This window comes from Ceratosolen solmsi, unplaced genomic scaffold (genome assembly GCF_000503995.2).
Source record: "Ceratosolen solmsi marchali unplaced genomic scaffold, CerSol_1.0 scaffold29, whole genome shotgun sequence".
NCBI classification, from domain to species: Eukaryota; Metazoa; Arthropoda; class Insecta; order Hymenoptera; family Agaonidae; genus Ceratosolen; species Ceratosolen solmsi.
The window spans coordinates 6,003,295-6,017,353 of NW_011948417.1; the positions used below are offsets into that span (position 1 = coordinate 6,003,295).

The 14,059-nt window shown below is 26.4% G+C and overlaps 1 protein-coding gene across 2 annotated transcripts in view; it reads left to right on the plus strand.

Moving 5' to 3' along the window:
• The first annotated feature begins 2,553 nt into the window (after positions 1 to 2,553).
• LOC105359726 (growth/differentiation factor 8) overlaps positions 2,554 to 14,059 on the plus strand; it is a 37,172-nt gene continuing 25,666 nt past the window's right edge. For both annotated transcript variants that reach the window (XM_011496382.1, XM_011496383.1), the window contains exon 1: positions 2,554 to 3,087. In XM_011496382.1, the coding sequence (XP_011494684.1) occupies positions 2,667 to 3,087 (421 nt within the window). In that variant the 5' untranslated portion in view covers positions 2,554 to 2,666. The remainder of the gene's footprint in view (positions 3,088 to 14,059) is intronic.

Sequence of the window (14,059 nt, forward strand, 5' to 3'; positions counted from 1 at the left end):
TAGAACGAGATAGGGGGAGGGAGAGGGTGGAAGAGGTCGGGAGAGGGTGGGAGAGGGAGCGAGAGGGTGATAGAGCGTGAGGGGAAAGAGGGTGAGAGAGAGAGAGCGAGAGGGTGATAGAGCGTAAGGGGGAAGAGGAGGAGTGAGGGAGTGAGTTAGTGAGCGGGTGAGCGAGTGAGTGAGAGAACGGGAGGGTGGGAGAGTAGGTGACAGAGAGAGAGAGAGACACCACACAGAGACAGAGAGAGATAGATAGATAGATAGATTGATAGATAGATAGATAGATAGATAGATAGATAGATAGAGAGAGAGAGAGAGAGAGAGAGAGAGAGAGAGAGAGAGAGAGCGCACCCCCAATCGCACAGTTCTCCGAGTTCTCCACGCATACAGTGCCTTTCACCACGGAACCACTAAGTCGCGAGGCGACCGGCAGCTGGGATACCCCTCACCTGTAGAACCCTCGTTGCTTCCCTTTGCAAACATCATCCACTACATTGCAAGCACTTTTGGATATGCTTTTTCAGTCAAGAATGTTTTTATTTTCAATTTATTATGAAAGCAGATGAGTTCTTCATTGCAAGAATTTTTAGGAAATAAAAAAAGAAAGATAAAGTGTTACAAGTAAAGGCCGCGTGTATGTATGAAATACAAGAAAAAGAATTGGATAAAGAGTGGGGGATTAAACAGTTATATAAAGTGTCGATGCGAGAATCTACAAGAAAAAGAAGAAGAAGTCAAAGGGGTTGAACTAACGTATATCGCGATATCATCAGTGCCTATACAAAGTAGATGGAAGTCGTAGCATTAATCGTATTATCGTTTGTGCTTGGTGCTATCTGCGTAAAGTAAAACAGCAAACGAAAAGATTAGATGAATGAACGGGTAGGATGAAACTAAGAGAAATAATGAGAGGAAGAGGAAGTGTACAAGTTAGCTTACTGTAAAATGATTTCCATAAGACTGGGACGCTGGTGTTCGCAACAGATTATCGACAAGGAAACATCATCACGAGTACTTTGATAAATGTGACTGATTCGATATATAAAAGATCGTTTTACTTATCCATAAATTTACTTTATCGATTATAAAGTAACATTGCAACTGATTTTCACCGATCGTTTCAACTGTGATGCTCTTACTAATTGAAAGAATATTAAAAAGATATTCTTATTGTACAATCGTTGGATAATGATCTTTGAAATGAAATATAATATTGAACGTGAATGAGGAAAGAACATCGTTGCAGTGTAGAAAATAGATTTATAGAAAATAGTGTTGTAGATGTAAATTTGGAGCTGGAATCCCGTAATGATGCTCAAAGGAATCAAATAATACTGGTTAGGATATTCGTGAAGCTAATTGACGAGGTGGCTATTGCTGCTGCGAATTCGTTGTCACGGCCCAGAACGAGGAAGAAGTCACCATCGATACAGGCCAGTCTGCGATTGCCACAGTAGGAGGAAGAGGAGGAGGTGGTAGTGGAGAAATTGTAGGAGAAGGAGGTGACGGAGATCGGTGACAGAGGTTGAACGGTTTACAGCCATCGCGACGCCGCCGCTTCAGGAGAGGAAACATAGACTGAATGGGCCTACTATTTTTGCTAATACTACTTTGAATGATAGTATGTTTATAAATTTTGAAATTATTTATTAAGACAGAAATTAAAAGACTGTAAGGCTAAACATACATAGTTAGAGTATGAATAACTGTATTAATTTTTCATCCACTTCTGGCTGTTTTTGAAATGAAAATCGAATGACATCAATGTAAGGAAAGGATAAATCTCATGTCATAGCATAAGTCACAGTGCAACTTGAAGATATAAAATAGAGTTTATGTAAAGTTTATGTAAACTGGCGACTAAAAAGTTCTATTATTTCAAGTAGTTAATGAGTTTTTTATTGACAATCAACCCAATAATCTTTGAAGCTTAATTATAATTGTATGCAGCAGTGATATATCTATAAACTTTTTCTTATTTTGAAACTGTATTAAAATAATAATTTTCAAACATTCAATAAATAAGTGCATAACTGCAAATGTAATGATAAGGTAAAAGTATATCGAAAAAATACTTAAGCTTTATAATCCTTGAATTTGTAATAGTAAGCGTACTTGATGTCAGTGTTAAATCAATATAATACTTATTACAGTTTATTCAACAACTGATTAAAATAAAAAGACTCTTAATAAGTGAACTTTAAGTAGTAAAACTTTAACGGTTTAAAAGTTTATGAAAAATTGAGTCAGTACCGAAATAAGTTCCCGATAGAAGAAGACAAATATTCAGAAAAACGGATCAAGAAAATTTAGTATAATAACAAAGCGTGCGTGCGTGCGGGTGTGGGTACATGTGTGTGCGCGCGTGTGTGCGCATGTGTGGGTGTGTGCGTGCGTGCGTGCGTGCGTGTTTGTGTATGCGAGAGAAAGAGAGGGAGTGAGAGAGAGTGAGAGAGAGAGAGAGAGAGAGAGAGTGAGAGAGTGAGAGAGAGGGAGGGAGGGGGAGAGAGAGAGAGAAAGAGAGAGAGGGAGAGAGAGAGAGAGAGAGAGAGACTCACGAAGCTCATAATGATGAAGCTGTTCCTCGTGTTTAATTGAGGGGTACGATAGCGCTTAGAAAACATAGTATAATCCTGCAGAAGCAGGGTGTCGATCATTGAGAGAAAATGATCAAGAGCGTGTTACTACTTTCATTGGTACTACTCGGGGCATTCGACGGCCCGGGTCATCTCGATTATATTTTTGATACCTCGGTGAAGTTCTCTTTCACAAGGTGGTTATACTACGGTTTTGGTACGACAAAGAGCGTCCTGGCTATGGGAAGTAGCTGTAACGCTTGTCGCATGCATGAAGAGATCAGAGCAATGAGTCTCGAAGCGATAAAGGAACAAATACTGAACAAGTTAGGTTTAAAACAGGCTCCCAACATGACAGGCAGAGCTCTACCAAGGATTCCGCCGATCTCTAAGCTCATGGACATGTATGGGATGCAGGCCGATCAGCCATTAGAGCCTGGCATCACACATCATGAGGAAATCGATGAATTCGCTGCTAAGACAGAGAGTGTCTTTGCTTTTCCGCAACCTCGTAAGTCTATGCTGTATTTACTTAATTTCTCTCTCTCTCTCTCTCTCTCTCTCTCTCTCTATATATATATATATATATATATACATATATATATATGTAATTTCATTATTTCGCATTATCTGTATTTCTAACCAACTCATATTACAAGCCATTTCTATTGACACGTATTTCTAATTAAAAACAATAAATATCATTGAATAAACAATTAACACACGAATCAATATCTATATTTTACAAACTTATTCCATTCAGTTCAAACCTTTCATTCCATTAAAATCAAACAAATAAGGTTTTTAATGAAAAATAACTAATAAAAGTTTCTTAATACATTTAAATTTTTAGTTCGTTGTTATATTTAACGGCTCGTTTTATACCGTTTTTCCAGCCCAGCAATTTTATTTCAATTTTACTATTGCATATGCCTTAGATATTTGACTCCATCGATTTTAGAAAATAAATTTTACATATTCCAATAAACCGTCACGATATACTTTTATACTTTTATATAAATGTAATTTTTAACGGAAATTATTTGCTTATATGACAAATAATGATTGTAAAAATACTTTATATAAGATAAAGTACACTAAATAATGTCAGTATTTTTTTATTTAAAAAAACATTATGGTAAAATAATAAAAAAATTAATTAAGTAAATTAGTTTACTTATTTTATACTCTATTCCAACTACAATTTTCAAATTCCTATCGAATATAATACATAATAATTCAATTATTTTTATTGTCTACAAACTTCAAATTTGAAATTACTATGGGTAATATAATACATTATAATATTAAAGATTTATAATATATTATCAATTATCCATAAAGATTATTGAATGTACGAAAATTACAAACAAGTCTGTTATTCTTATTTATTTACTTTATCAGATTCAAAAAAATCTACGTTGGCTAAGATTAATAGTATTGAATAATGGATTTAATTGTAATTTAATATTTGAAACATTCAAACACGATTCTACACATACGTTATGTTTTTTCTAAATAATAACAAACGGCTTGACATTTATATTCTTCTGAATGATCATAAAGTAATTATTAAGCTAAAATCAATGTAAAATAATCTTGATAAATATTAATGATTTTGCACAATAAAAGCTTTGTATTTTTCTTAAATAAAATTAACATTTTTATCAACCGATGAATGTAACAAATTTTAAAGTATAATATTAATTGTAAAACTTTTATTAATAGTATCGATATATTTTATTCCATCGTTTTAAATACGGAAAGCAACTGAAACTGAATTATATTGAATTGAAAACTAAATTATATTCGAAACTCTTATATAATAGACATATAATGTGCCATAAGTGCTTTTAAAATGTAGATATATAATATATTAAAATATTATTTGATTAATTCACAGCTAATTATTTGTCTACTAACAAATTCATATGTATTACAAAATTGCATATAATAATGAAGATGCAATTTTAATAAACCACGAAAATTTTTTTATGTTATTTAGATTATTCATAAATGTAAATTATAAATATAGAAAGTAGTATGTAATAAAATAAAATATATTTATTAAAATAAAATAAAAGATTCTATTTGACGTAATACGATTATTATTTGAATATATTTAAGTAAAAACCAAATTTTTTTAATCAAATATTCTTTTAAAATACCGAGTTAACAATGATTTAAATTTATTATATTAACTTTCGAAATTATAAAGCTCGGAAATACGTATAGGAATTTCCAAATATAAATCAATTTTCATTGTAAATGTTGAATCTTAATGATTATTGTGAAAAATAATTAAAAATTAAAAATAATGAAGACTATTATTGATAATTTATGTACAACAAATCATATATCGTTTAATCAATATTATTATATAAAATAATGTATATAGGTTTAGTAGAATTAAACTATTTTTTTTTTTTTTTTTTTTTTTTTTTTTTAAAAAGCTGATGTTGAGAAAGCTTTCATAAACCGTAACTTCTGTTGTAGAATTAATAGAAGATAAAATTTTGTTTGTTTCATAGAATATAATTTTTTAGTTAAATAAATAAAAAAAAATATTTTATTTTACAAATATTTATACATAATTTATAAATATGAATAAAGCAATCAATTTCAATTGTATTTATTTTTATGTCTTTGAATGTAAGATTTAAGTTTTATTGGCGAAAAATTATTTTATCACTTTATGCTATAATCTGTTGAATGACAAGAACGAGTAATGATATCACAAATTTTTATTTACATCATAATTATAATTGAGAGAATTTTATATTTTCAAATCAGGAACATATATTAGTAATAATTTGAAACCAAATATTAAAAAAGTACTTTAACCATAATAAGATAATTAAATAACATTAAGTATATAGGAATATATAATTAAAAAAGCAGTTTTAACTTTATTTATATTAGAATCGGTTTGTGAAGTATTTTATTCATTTAGTTAATAAAACATTTGTATTGAATCGAAATCTTTTACATACTATGATAATTGAAAATCATATCTTTACTTTATTTCCATTTATAATAAGAAAATTATGGAGGTTAAAACTTAGAAAATAACGTTGCAAACATAAAAAATAATATCGTTTATTTTGCGTGTATTTGCACTGATTTGCAAGCAAAGGCAAATAAAATTGTTATAAGCATATATATGCTTTAATTAATATTATATACAATAATGTATTTATTTTATTCCAAATACTTGTTTCAACTTTTAATCTTGTTTCTTCCTTTAATCTAATAAATGAGTGTCTTTCAAATTTTACCCTTAATTTACTTTTTAGTTAAATCCGCTATTTTCTCCGTAAGTTTTGAAATTTAAATGTTATTCTGCACAACGTGAATTTCTGACCGATGTCGATTAAAGAAAATTACATCTTTTATATGCATTAATCATATCAAATTACAACAGAAAAATCAATACGTATATCAAGGTATTGATTGTTTAGTACAATACTTCATATCCAATACTTTTATAGATAGAAAATGCGATATCAAATGTACTTTTCGTAAATTGAAATTATTTAAAAGTATATGTGATTTTTGATACCAATACTTTATGTACCTCAAATTTGTTACATTAAATTGATTAAATTTAGAAATATTTAAGATAAGAATGTTTTACATTATTATCCAGAGGTCATTATTATAGCTTTTTTTATATATATTATAATAGAAATATTTATTTTAATATTTGAATAACGTTTAAATTTTATAATATTTTAGTAACATTAATGCTAATTATAATAGTAAATAATCGGAAAAATACTTGTGAATCGAAATATATCTTCATATAACATTTATTATTTGACTATTATTATTTGTCTTTAATTAATTTACTTAAATCTTTTGTGTGTGTATTGCATGTAATGAATTATAATGGGATATATTAACAAATATGCATATGCTCGTACAGGTAATACATATATGTGTATAAGATAGAGGAGAGAGAGATATAGATAGGTAGATAGTTAGATAGATAGATAGATAGATAGATAGATAGATAGATAGATAGATAGATAGATAGATAGATAGATAGATAGATAGATAGATAGATAGATAGATACAGGGTGAGAGACAGGGTGAGAGGGTGGGGACAGAGAGACAGATACATAGAGAGAGAGAGAGAGAGAGAGAGAGAGAAATGCCTGCGCATTTCTGTGCATCGCCGTCTGTATGGATCAGACATATATTCATTAGTGTATCTACAACTAATGCAAGTTCTTATAGCCTCTCATACGTATTACATTTGCATATATAACATGAATATAAAATATATCCCGAATACAAGGTTCTAATCCAATTCAATTACAATCGAATTAATTTTATAATCGTTCGTTATAAATTATATTGTTCTATCTTGAGAGTTTGAGATCTTTCTATGTGTATTTGAGTATAGCTTTGAAATATTATAAGTAAAAAAAGAAAGTAGGAATCATATAATTGATTTAAGAAAATATTAATTTTTTAATGTTCTTTTTACCATGAATTTCAATGTAAAATATAATAAAATTATCTTACCATAATTGTTATAACATCACTATGTTCATTACTTTGATATCTTCAAAATTAAGTGAAACCAAATTGGAAGATCTTAAGAATTTTTTTCGTTTAAGATTATTTTTTTCATAAATGAAATAATGACGGTAATTTTCTTTAATTTCAAACCATAATGTGATTGCATTGCAAATAATATATTTGCATCGTTAATGTATCATATAATATTACTATTATCTTATTATTCATTGACTTTAATGACATAATTTAAGTAACCCACTGTAGATTGAAGAATTAATTAATCGCTTCAATTTTGTGTAATTATTTTTTAATAGATTTTAATTTTTCAATATTATTATCATTCTTCTTCTTCTTATTATTATTATTATTATTATTGTTATTATTATTATTATTATTATTATTATCTTTATTATTAATTAATTCCTAATGTCTTAAAATACTGTATATTTCAACTACAATTAAAAAAAATTAAAATGTAAAAATTTAAGTTGGATAGATCATTTACTTCTTATTTAATTTTGTCCTCTTCAAAGCTCATCTCTGGCAATATTTAAATACAATGAAGTTTATCATCTGTCGATTCAATTGATTGAGAGTATTATATTATGCATTTTAAAGATTTGCTTCATCAAGGTTAATTCGAATGTCATATAGGAATATAATATGCTAAATAATGTTATCTTTTATAATATTAGCACATTAACGAATCACTAAATTTCTAAAAATCTGTCATTACTGATAAACTCCTATAACCTTTACATAGATTAATTTTATACATTGAAATTAATGGTTTTAAGTAATACGCTACATTGCTATTATTAGCCTAGAATAATAATCATCTTAAATATCCTCAGTAAAAAGCAAACGAATTAATTGACATGGTACAACGATAACACATACTTTTAATTCATTTTTCTTTGTCTCTCGTAACCGACCTTCCTTTCTCTCTTTTTATGTATCAATGCACATCACATATGCGAACATGCAACGTAGTATTTGGAACTCTTTTCTTCTTTCATTTCGCAGTTGTGCCTCTATACTCTTTTTTCCAATTCTGCCACTGTTTCTTCTAGTATGTTTCTTCGCAGAAGTGCAGCATGCTACTTTTTACACATCGATCTTGATCGACCGGTCGATCATCCGTGTGCAAAATCTGTTATGCTTACAAAGCGACGATGCTTATATTTCGAAACAAAAAACAGTGTCAAAATCCATTTAGATATTAAATTGAATTCATGTTAATTTTTCCCATTCGCATTCACACATTTATAATGTTCCGTTAAGTGAAGTTTTTTACGGTAATTTTATTAATTTGTAGAAATTAATGTATCCTTATATATCTACAAATAATTGGCAGCACAGTCATAAGTAGTAAAGCTCGTATAATTGCTACTACTCCTACTACTACTCCTCCTACTACTACTACTACTAATGCTACTGTTATTGCTACTACTACTGCGGCTGCTGCTGTTACTACTACTATCATTAGTACCACTACTATTATTACTGCCAATACTACTGCTGCTACTACTATTGCTAATACTACTACTAGTAATACTATACAATATTGTACTATTGTATTTTGTACTATAACAATATTATACTACTGTGTAATATTAACATACTTGTTAATAATAAAGAGAGAAAAGAGAAAGAGAGAGAGAGAGAGAGAGAGAGAGAGAGAGAATAAATCAATAAACGATTTATACGCGAGTGTATAAAAATTTTCTTTTATTTGAGCACGAAAATGATTGAACTTTTTATTAAATGTAAAAACAAACGTCAGAATAAACTTTCGGAATTTAAAAAAGTAGTTTTATTTGAACTATTCTCGATTGATCGTATTCCAAGCTATTTGAAATACATATTATAAGGGATCATGCGATTTCTCAAAAATTAAGAATATATTACTGTAATTAAAATGTATGTATTACATTAGCAATTGGAGAATATGAAAGGAATAAATATAATAGTGAAATTTTGATACTTCAAAGACAGGAAGAGAAAGGGCAGAGAGAGAGTGTGTGTGTTCGTGTGTGTTCGTGTGTGTGTGCGAGAGAGAGAGAGAGAGAGAGAGAGAGAGAGAGAGAGAGAGAGAGAGAGAGAGCAAGTAAAAGAAAAAGACAAAGAAATAAACAGCTGGCCTGAATCTATCTATGCGAGCAAGATGAAGGTCAGGGTCGGGGACAGTAGTGACTATATTATTATCGCACATATACTTTGATTAGCGTTACATTCTAAATAGAACCGTATTTTATGAAAACTAAAAATAAATAATATGTAATTATTAATAGTAAATTAAAATCTATTGTTTAAATTTTTATGAATTTGATTTTTTTGTTTACAAAAAATTTGTACAATTTCATTTTGTGATTTATTTGATTACAATATCAAATTTACAAAAATGTTACAAATATATCTTAATTTTAATTTTTAGATAAGTTAAAAATTTCAAAGATATAAAATCAAATAATTCAAATTATAAGAAGGAACATTTGAGAAGAATGTACGGTACTTGTCAATATAAATTATTTATGTGAAATAATAATGTATGTACATTTTATTTCTCATATTAAACAAATATTAGTCGACAGATAAATGAATGTATTAATCTAAAAATTCCGTTACAAATTTTTCAAAATTTATTAAAAAAATTAATAAACTAGTGTCTTATGCTCCTAAAACATTCACTAATATTCAAAGTAATATTCAAACTAATATTCAAATAATAATTTTTGATCATTATAATTTCAAATTATCTAGTTAAATTTTAAATATTTCTTTCTTAATAACATACCATTAACTCGTGTTATTATATTAATGGTTGAAATATTGTAGGTTAATTTGTAAAAGAATACTGCATAACGACTAGATTCCTTGGAAATAAATGTAATTTATCTATCGTAATTAATAGTCATATATTAATATAAATAAATTTAACTTTATTTTAAATTCTAATAAATCTTTATATGACTAAATAATATGTGTATATATATATATATATATATATATATATATATATCTCGGATGATGTAATTTAGGAGTGGCGTTATTGAAGTATTTAAAGATAAAAATAAAATAATCATACTTTAAATTTTGATTTAAGCACCGAAGAGTTAGACGCACTCCTCTTTCCACAAACTTCGCACGACCTTTGCTAAAACCACTTGAAATAATTGGTTTCAAATTAAGCTGTTCGAGAATTAATTCCAATTTTATCGTTTAAATTTTGATAATCGCAGACAAATTATCTTATTTATTGAATTTTATCAAAAATTGTTATTGCGAAATTTCGATTAGAAAATTTTATTATAAAATCATACATTAAGATGTATGGCACATATATATGGTACATGGAAAAAATTTAACCAAATTTTTTATGTTAATTTTTAAATTCAATGATGTCTAATTGCTAAGTACTGTATTCTTTTAAATATAGTCACACTTTAATGATGATAAAAGTTTTGATAAATATAAATTTTCACTACATTTTAAAAAAATGCTATGTTTAAATTTAACAATTATGAAATATATTGAATGTTCTGGAAATAATATTATCTTTATCACTATTATTCTAATGTCGTAATAAAAAGCATCACAATAATCGGCTTATTTAACATTTTGTATAAGATATATATTTTATTCGGTTTAAAATTCATTTTCATTAGCAATGTCAAGGCTAATTTGATGTAAATAAAAAATTGAGGCATGATGTTACTGTATCGAATGTACTAGTTGTGATTTAATTTAGTATCTGTTTTTAAAAGAATATTACACTGTTATTAAATTCTAATGTTTTTCATTTTAATTTAATGTATCTTCACGATTAATCTTATCAATATTGTAAATTTTAATGGTGCTATTTAACCTATTACTAACTATATTGAATATATATTACTAGAAATATTCAATATAGTTCTACTGCCACATTGAATGTCACTGATTCTATTCAACCAACTTATGGACACTGTATTTACGAACTGTTACATTAAAGTTTCCCTTATTTTTCTTCAACATGATATAATCATCATTGATTAATATTTTCATAAAGCAGATCTTTTGCTCCAATAGTTTATGGGAAGTATAATTATATATACCCTCTCTAACTTCCAAAATCCTTTTAATGAATCTATCGTGTATTAATGGCAGAGAATTCAGAAATTAAAGAATATTTTACACTATTCATATTCAATATATTGCAATAGTGAAGCTCAATATTTGAATTTATTAGATATTTTATATAAATTTGTATATACATTTTCGAAATATAGGTTATGTATATCATTGTACAATGGTTCCTGATTTTATGATGCAAGATTTAAAAAAAAATACAGTTATTTTAGATAGAAAATTAACAAATTAACAATTCAATTCGATAAATATTCCAATCTTTATGTTTTAAGTGAATATAAATTTATCTAATAATAATTTAAATATTTTTACAGAATAAATTAAAATTTTTTAAGTAAGTCTTGGACGAACTGTAAAGAACCATTCAACGATCATCTCATTCGCACTATTTTAGAAAAAATTTTTATATTGTTGTGCATTCTGAATTGCTTGGAACTTAATCCGTTTATTTATAAGTACTATTATATGATTTGATTACTAATATTTGAAATAGAGTTATCCAAAAATTATATGGATCTAGAATAATAGTTCTCAAAATAATCCTAACATTGAACTATACATTTGCGAAATAAATTATAATTTTAAGATAAATTTTCTGTTGCTTGAGAGACTCAATTATCTAAATGCGTGAATTTAATGGTTTCAATGTACACGGTGCCCGAGTTGAATTACACGTAACGGTGTTCAGTGTCTTGATACCCGTCTCATTGCAGTTATTAAAAAAATACTTTTAAAATCAGCTTAATGTATCCTTAAAGTATTAAAATACGATAAATATGAAAGAAATTTTCAATTTTACTGACAATCTTACTGTGTTTAATAATTTTCTATCGTTAAATTTTATTTTTACTTAAAATGCTTCTTCAATTTATTTTTGATGTATCTTATTATAAATATATTATAAATATAGAATATGTATTTTATAAAAATTTATAAACACGTATGTAGATTTTCAAAATAATTGATTCTATTTCCTCTTCATACAAGAGTTTTAATTTTAATGAATTTAAATAATCTAATAATCTATAAACAATTACATCAATATTTATTAAAAATCCAAAAATATAATATTTATCCCTGAATAAATGTATTTGAAGGATATGACGTCTATATTATATTCTGTATAATGTAAGTTAATACATTTGAAATTAAGTAAACTGAATTCTTAAAAAAAAAAAAAAAAAAAAAAAAAAAACAATAAACAGTACAATAAGATATTCGGTATGAAAAATTTAAAAATTCAAGAATTAAATTAGCCGTTTTCTTACTTCAAAAATTCATATTTCTTTTAAATCTATGTATACATGTAATCTTTATTAACTATGTAATTTGAAAAAGTGATATAGGTGAATTATAAAAATATTTATTTTACTTATTTATACAATTATACAGGCTACAATTATTATGTTTAGTGCTCATATAGTACGGACGTTTTTATCAAAATTCAGTTAAAAAATCATTTAAATTTCAGTCTTAAAATATAAAACGAAATATTTATTTTATTTTATATGTATAGAAATAATCTTATTTATTTTAATTACATAAGAATGCAAAAATCTAATAAAATTCATTTTATTTAATTATTTTTTATAACTATCTACAAGACTGTAGTATATATTAGTTTTATATACAAATATACCCCATAGATAAAATAGATTTTAATATTATGTGTGGAATAAATAAATCATAAAATGAATAATCGTAACTTCACTATGTGCTAAAATATTTTTGAATTTAATATTTATTATAATATAGAATTAAAATTTAATATTTGTAGATGCCAGTATTATGATAATAGAATAGAGATAACATGTAATTGAATTTTTTTTAATAAATTGAAGGAATTTAGATCTCTATAAGCAGTAAATAAAATTTCAAATAATAATAAATATTATTTATAAAACGTTCTGTCTTTATATAAATACAATAAATGTTCAAAACGAAAACTTTTGATAGACTTTACCATTTTTTTATTCTTCATTCAATTAACTTAAACTATTCTAAATACCGATAATCTTCTTAATATCAAGAAATTCTTAATATCATGTGAAAAATAATGTGTTAATTTATCAATCATTGTTGTTAAATATTTCTCAACTATATTTATGCAGTGATTATGTGTTTTTGAAAGTATTTGTAACATATAAATCCTTAACATCTTTCGTAAAATATTCAGAACTATTATTATTTATGTAGAATAACGTGCATTCGTTAGTTTTTTATTGTTAAATACCATGCTTTTTTACTATATTTCTTTATAGAATATGACATGCAAAATATTTTAAAAAAATTTGAAATTATGCTCAATCTAATTTTTTGTATTTTTTTATTAATGCGAAAATTTATTTTTTAAATTATGTTATTTACAAATTCACATTGAAAATTAAAATAGCAAATCAATATAAAATGTATAACGTATTAAAAAATAATTTTATAGTTAATACAATTTCATGCTTTTTTATTGTTCCTACGTATGTGTATATTATCATTTATTCAATCTTAATTATGAAAGATGTCTATTTGAATCTATAACGACTGAGAATATAAAATTATTAAAAAAGTAATCATGTAAAAAAAGTAATAATAATGTATTAAGCAAACTGGGATCACCATAATAAGTTCTTCAATAAAGTGGCTCATAATAGAAAATTGCACATAATGTAAGATAGTCGATCACAGTGATTATGTCTCGTTTCGAGAGGGAGTCGATTTACATAAAGAGTAAACCTGATCACCTTACCGACCTTTCTTTTTCTTTTTTCTTATCGTTTCCTTCAATTCCTCTTTATGCGTTATAATAACGCAAAACGTGCTAGCGACTT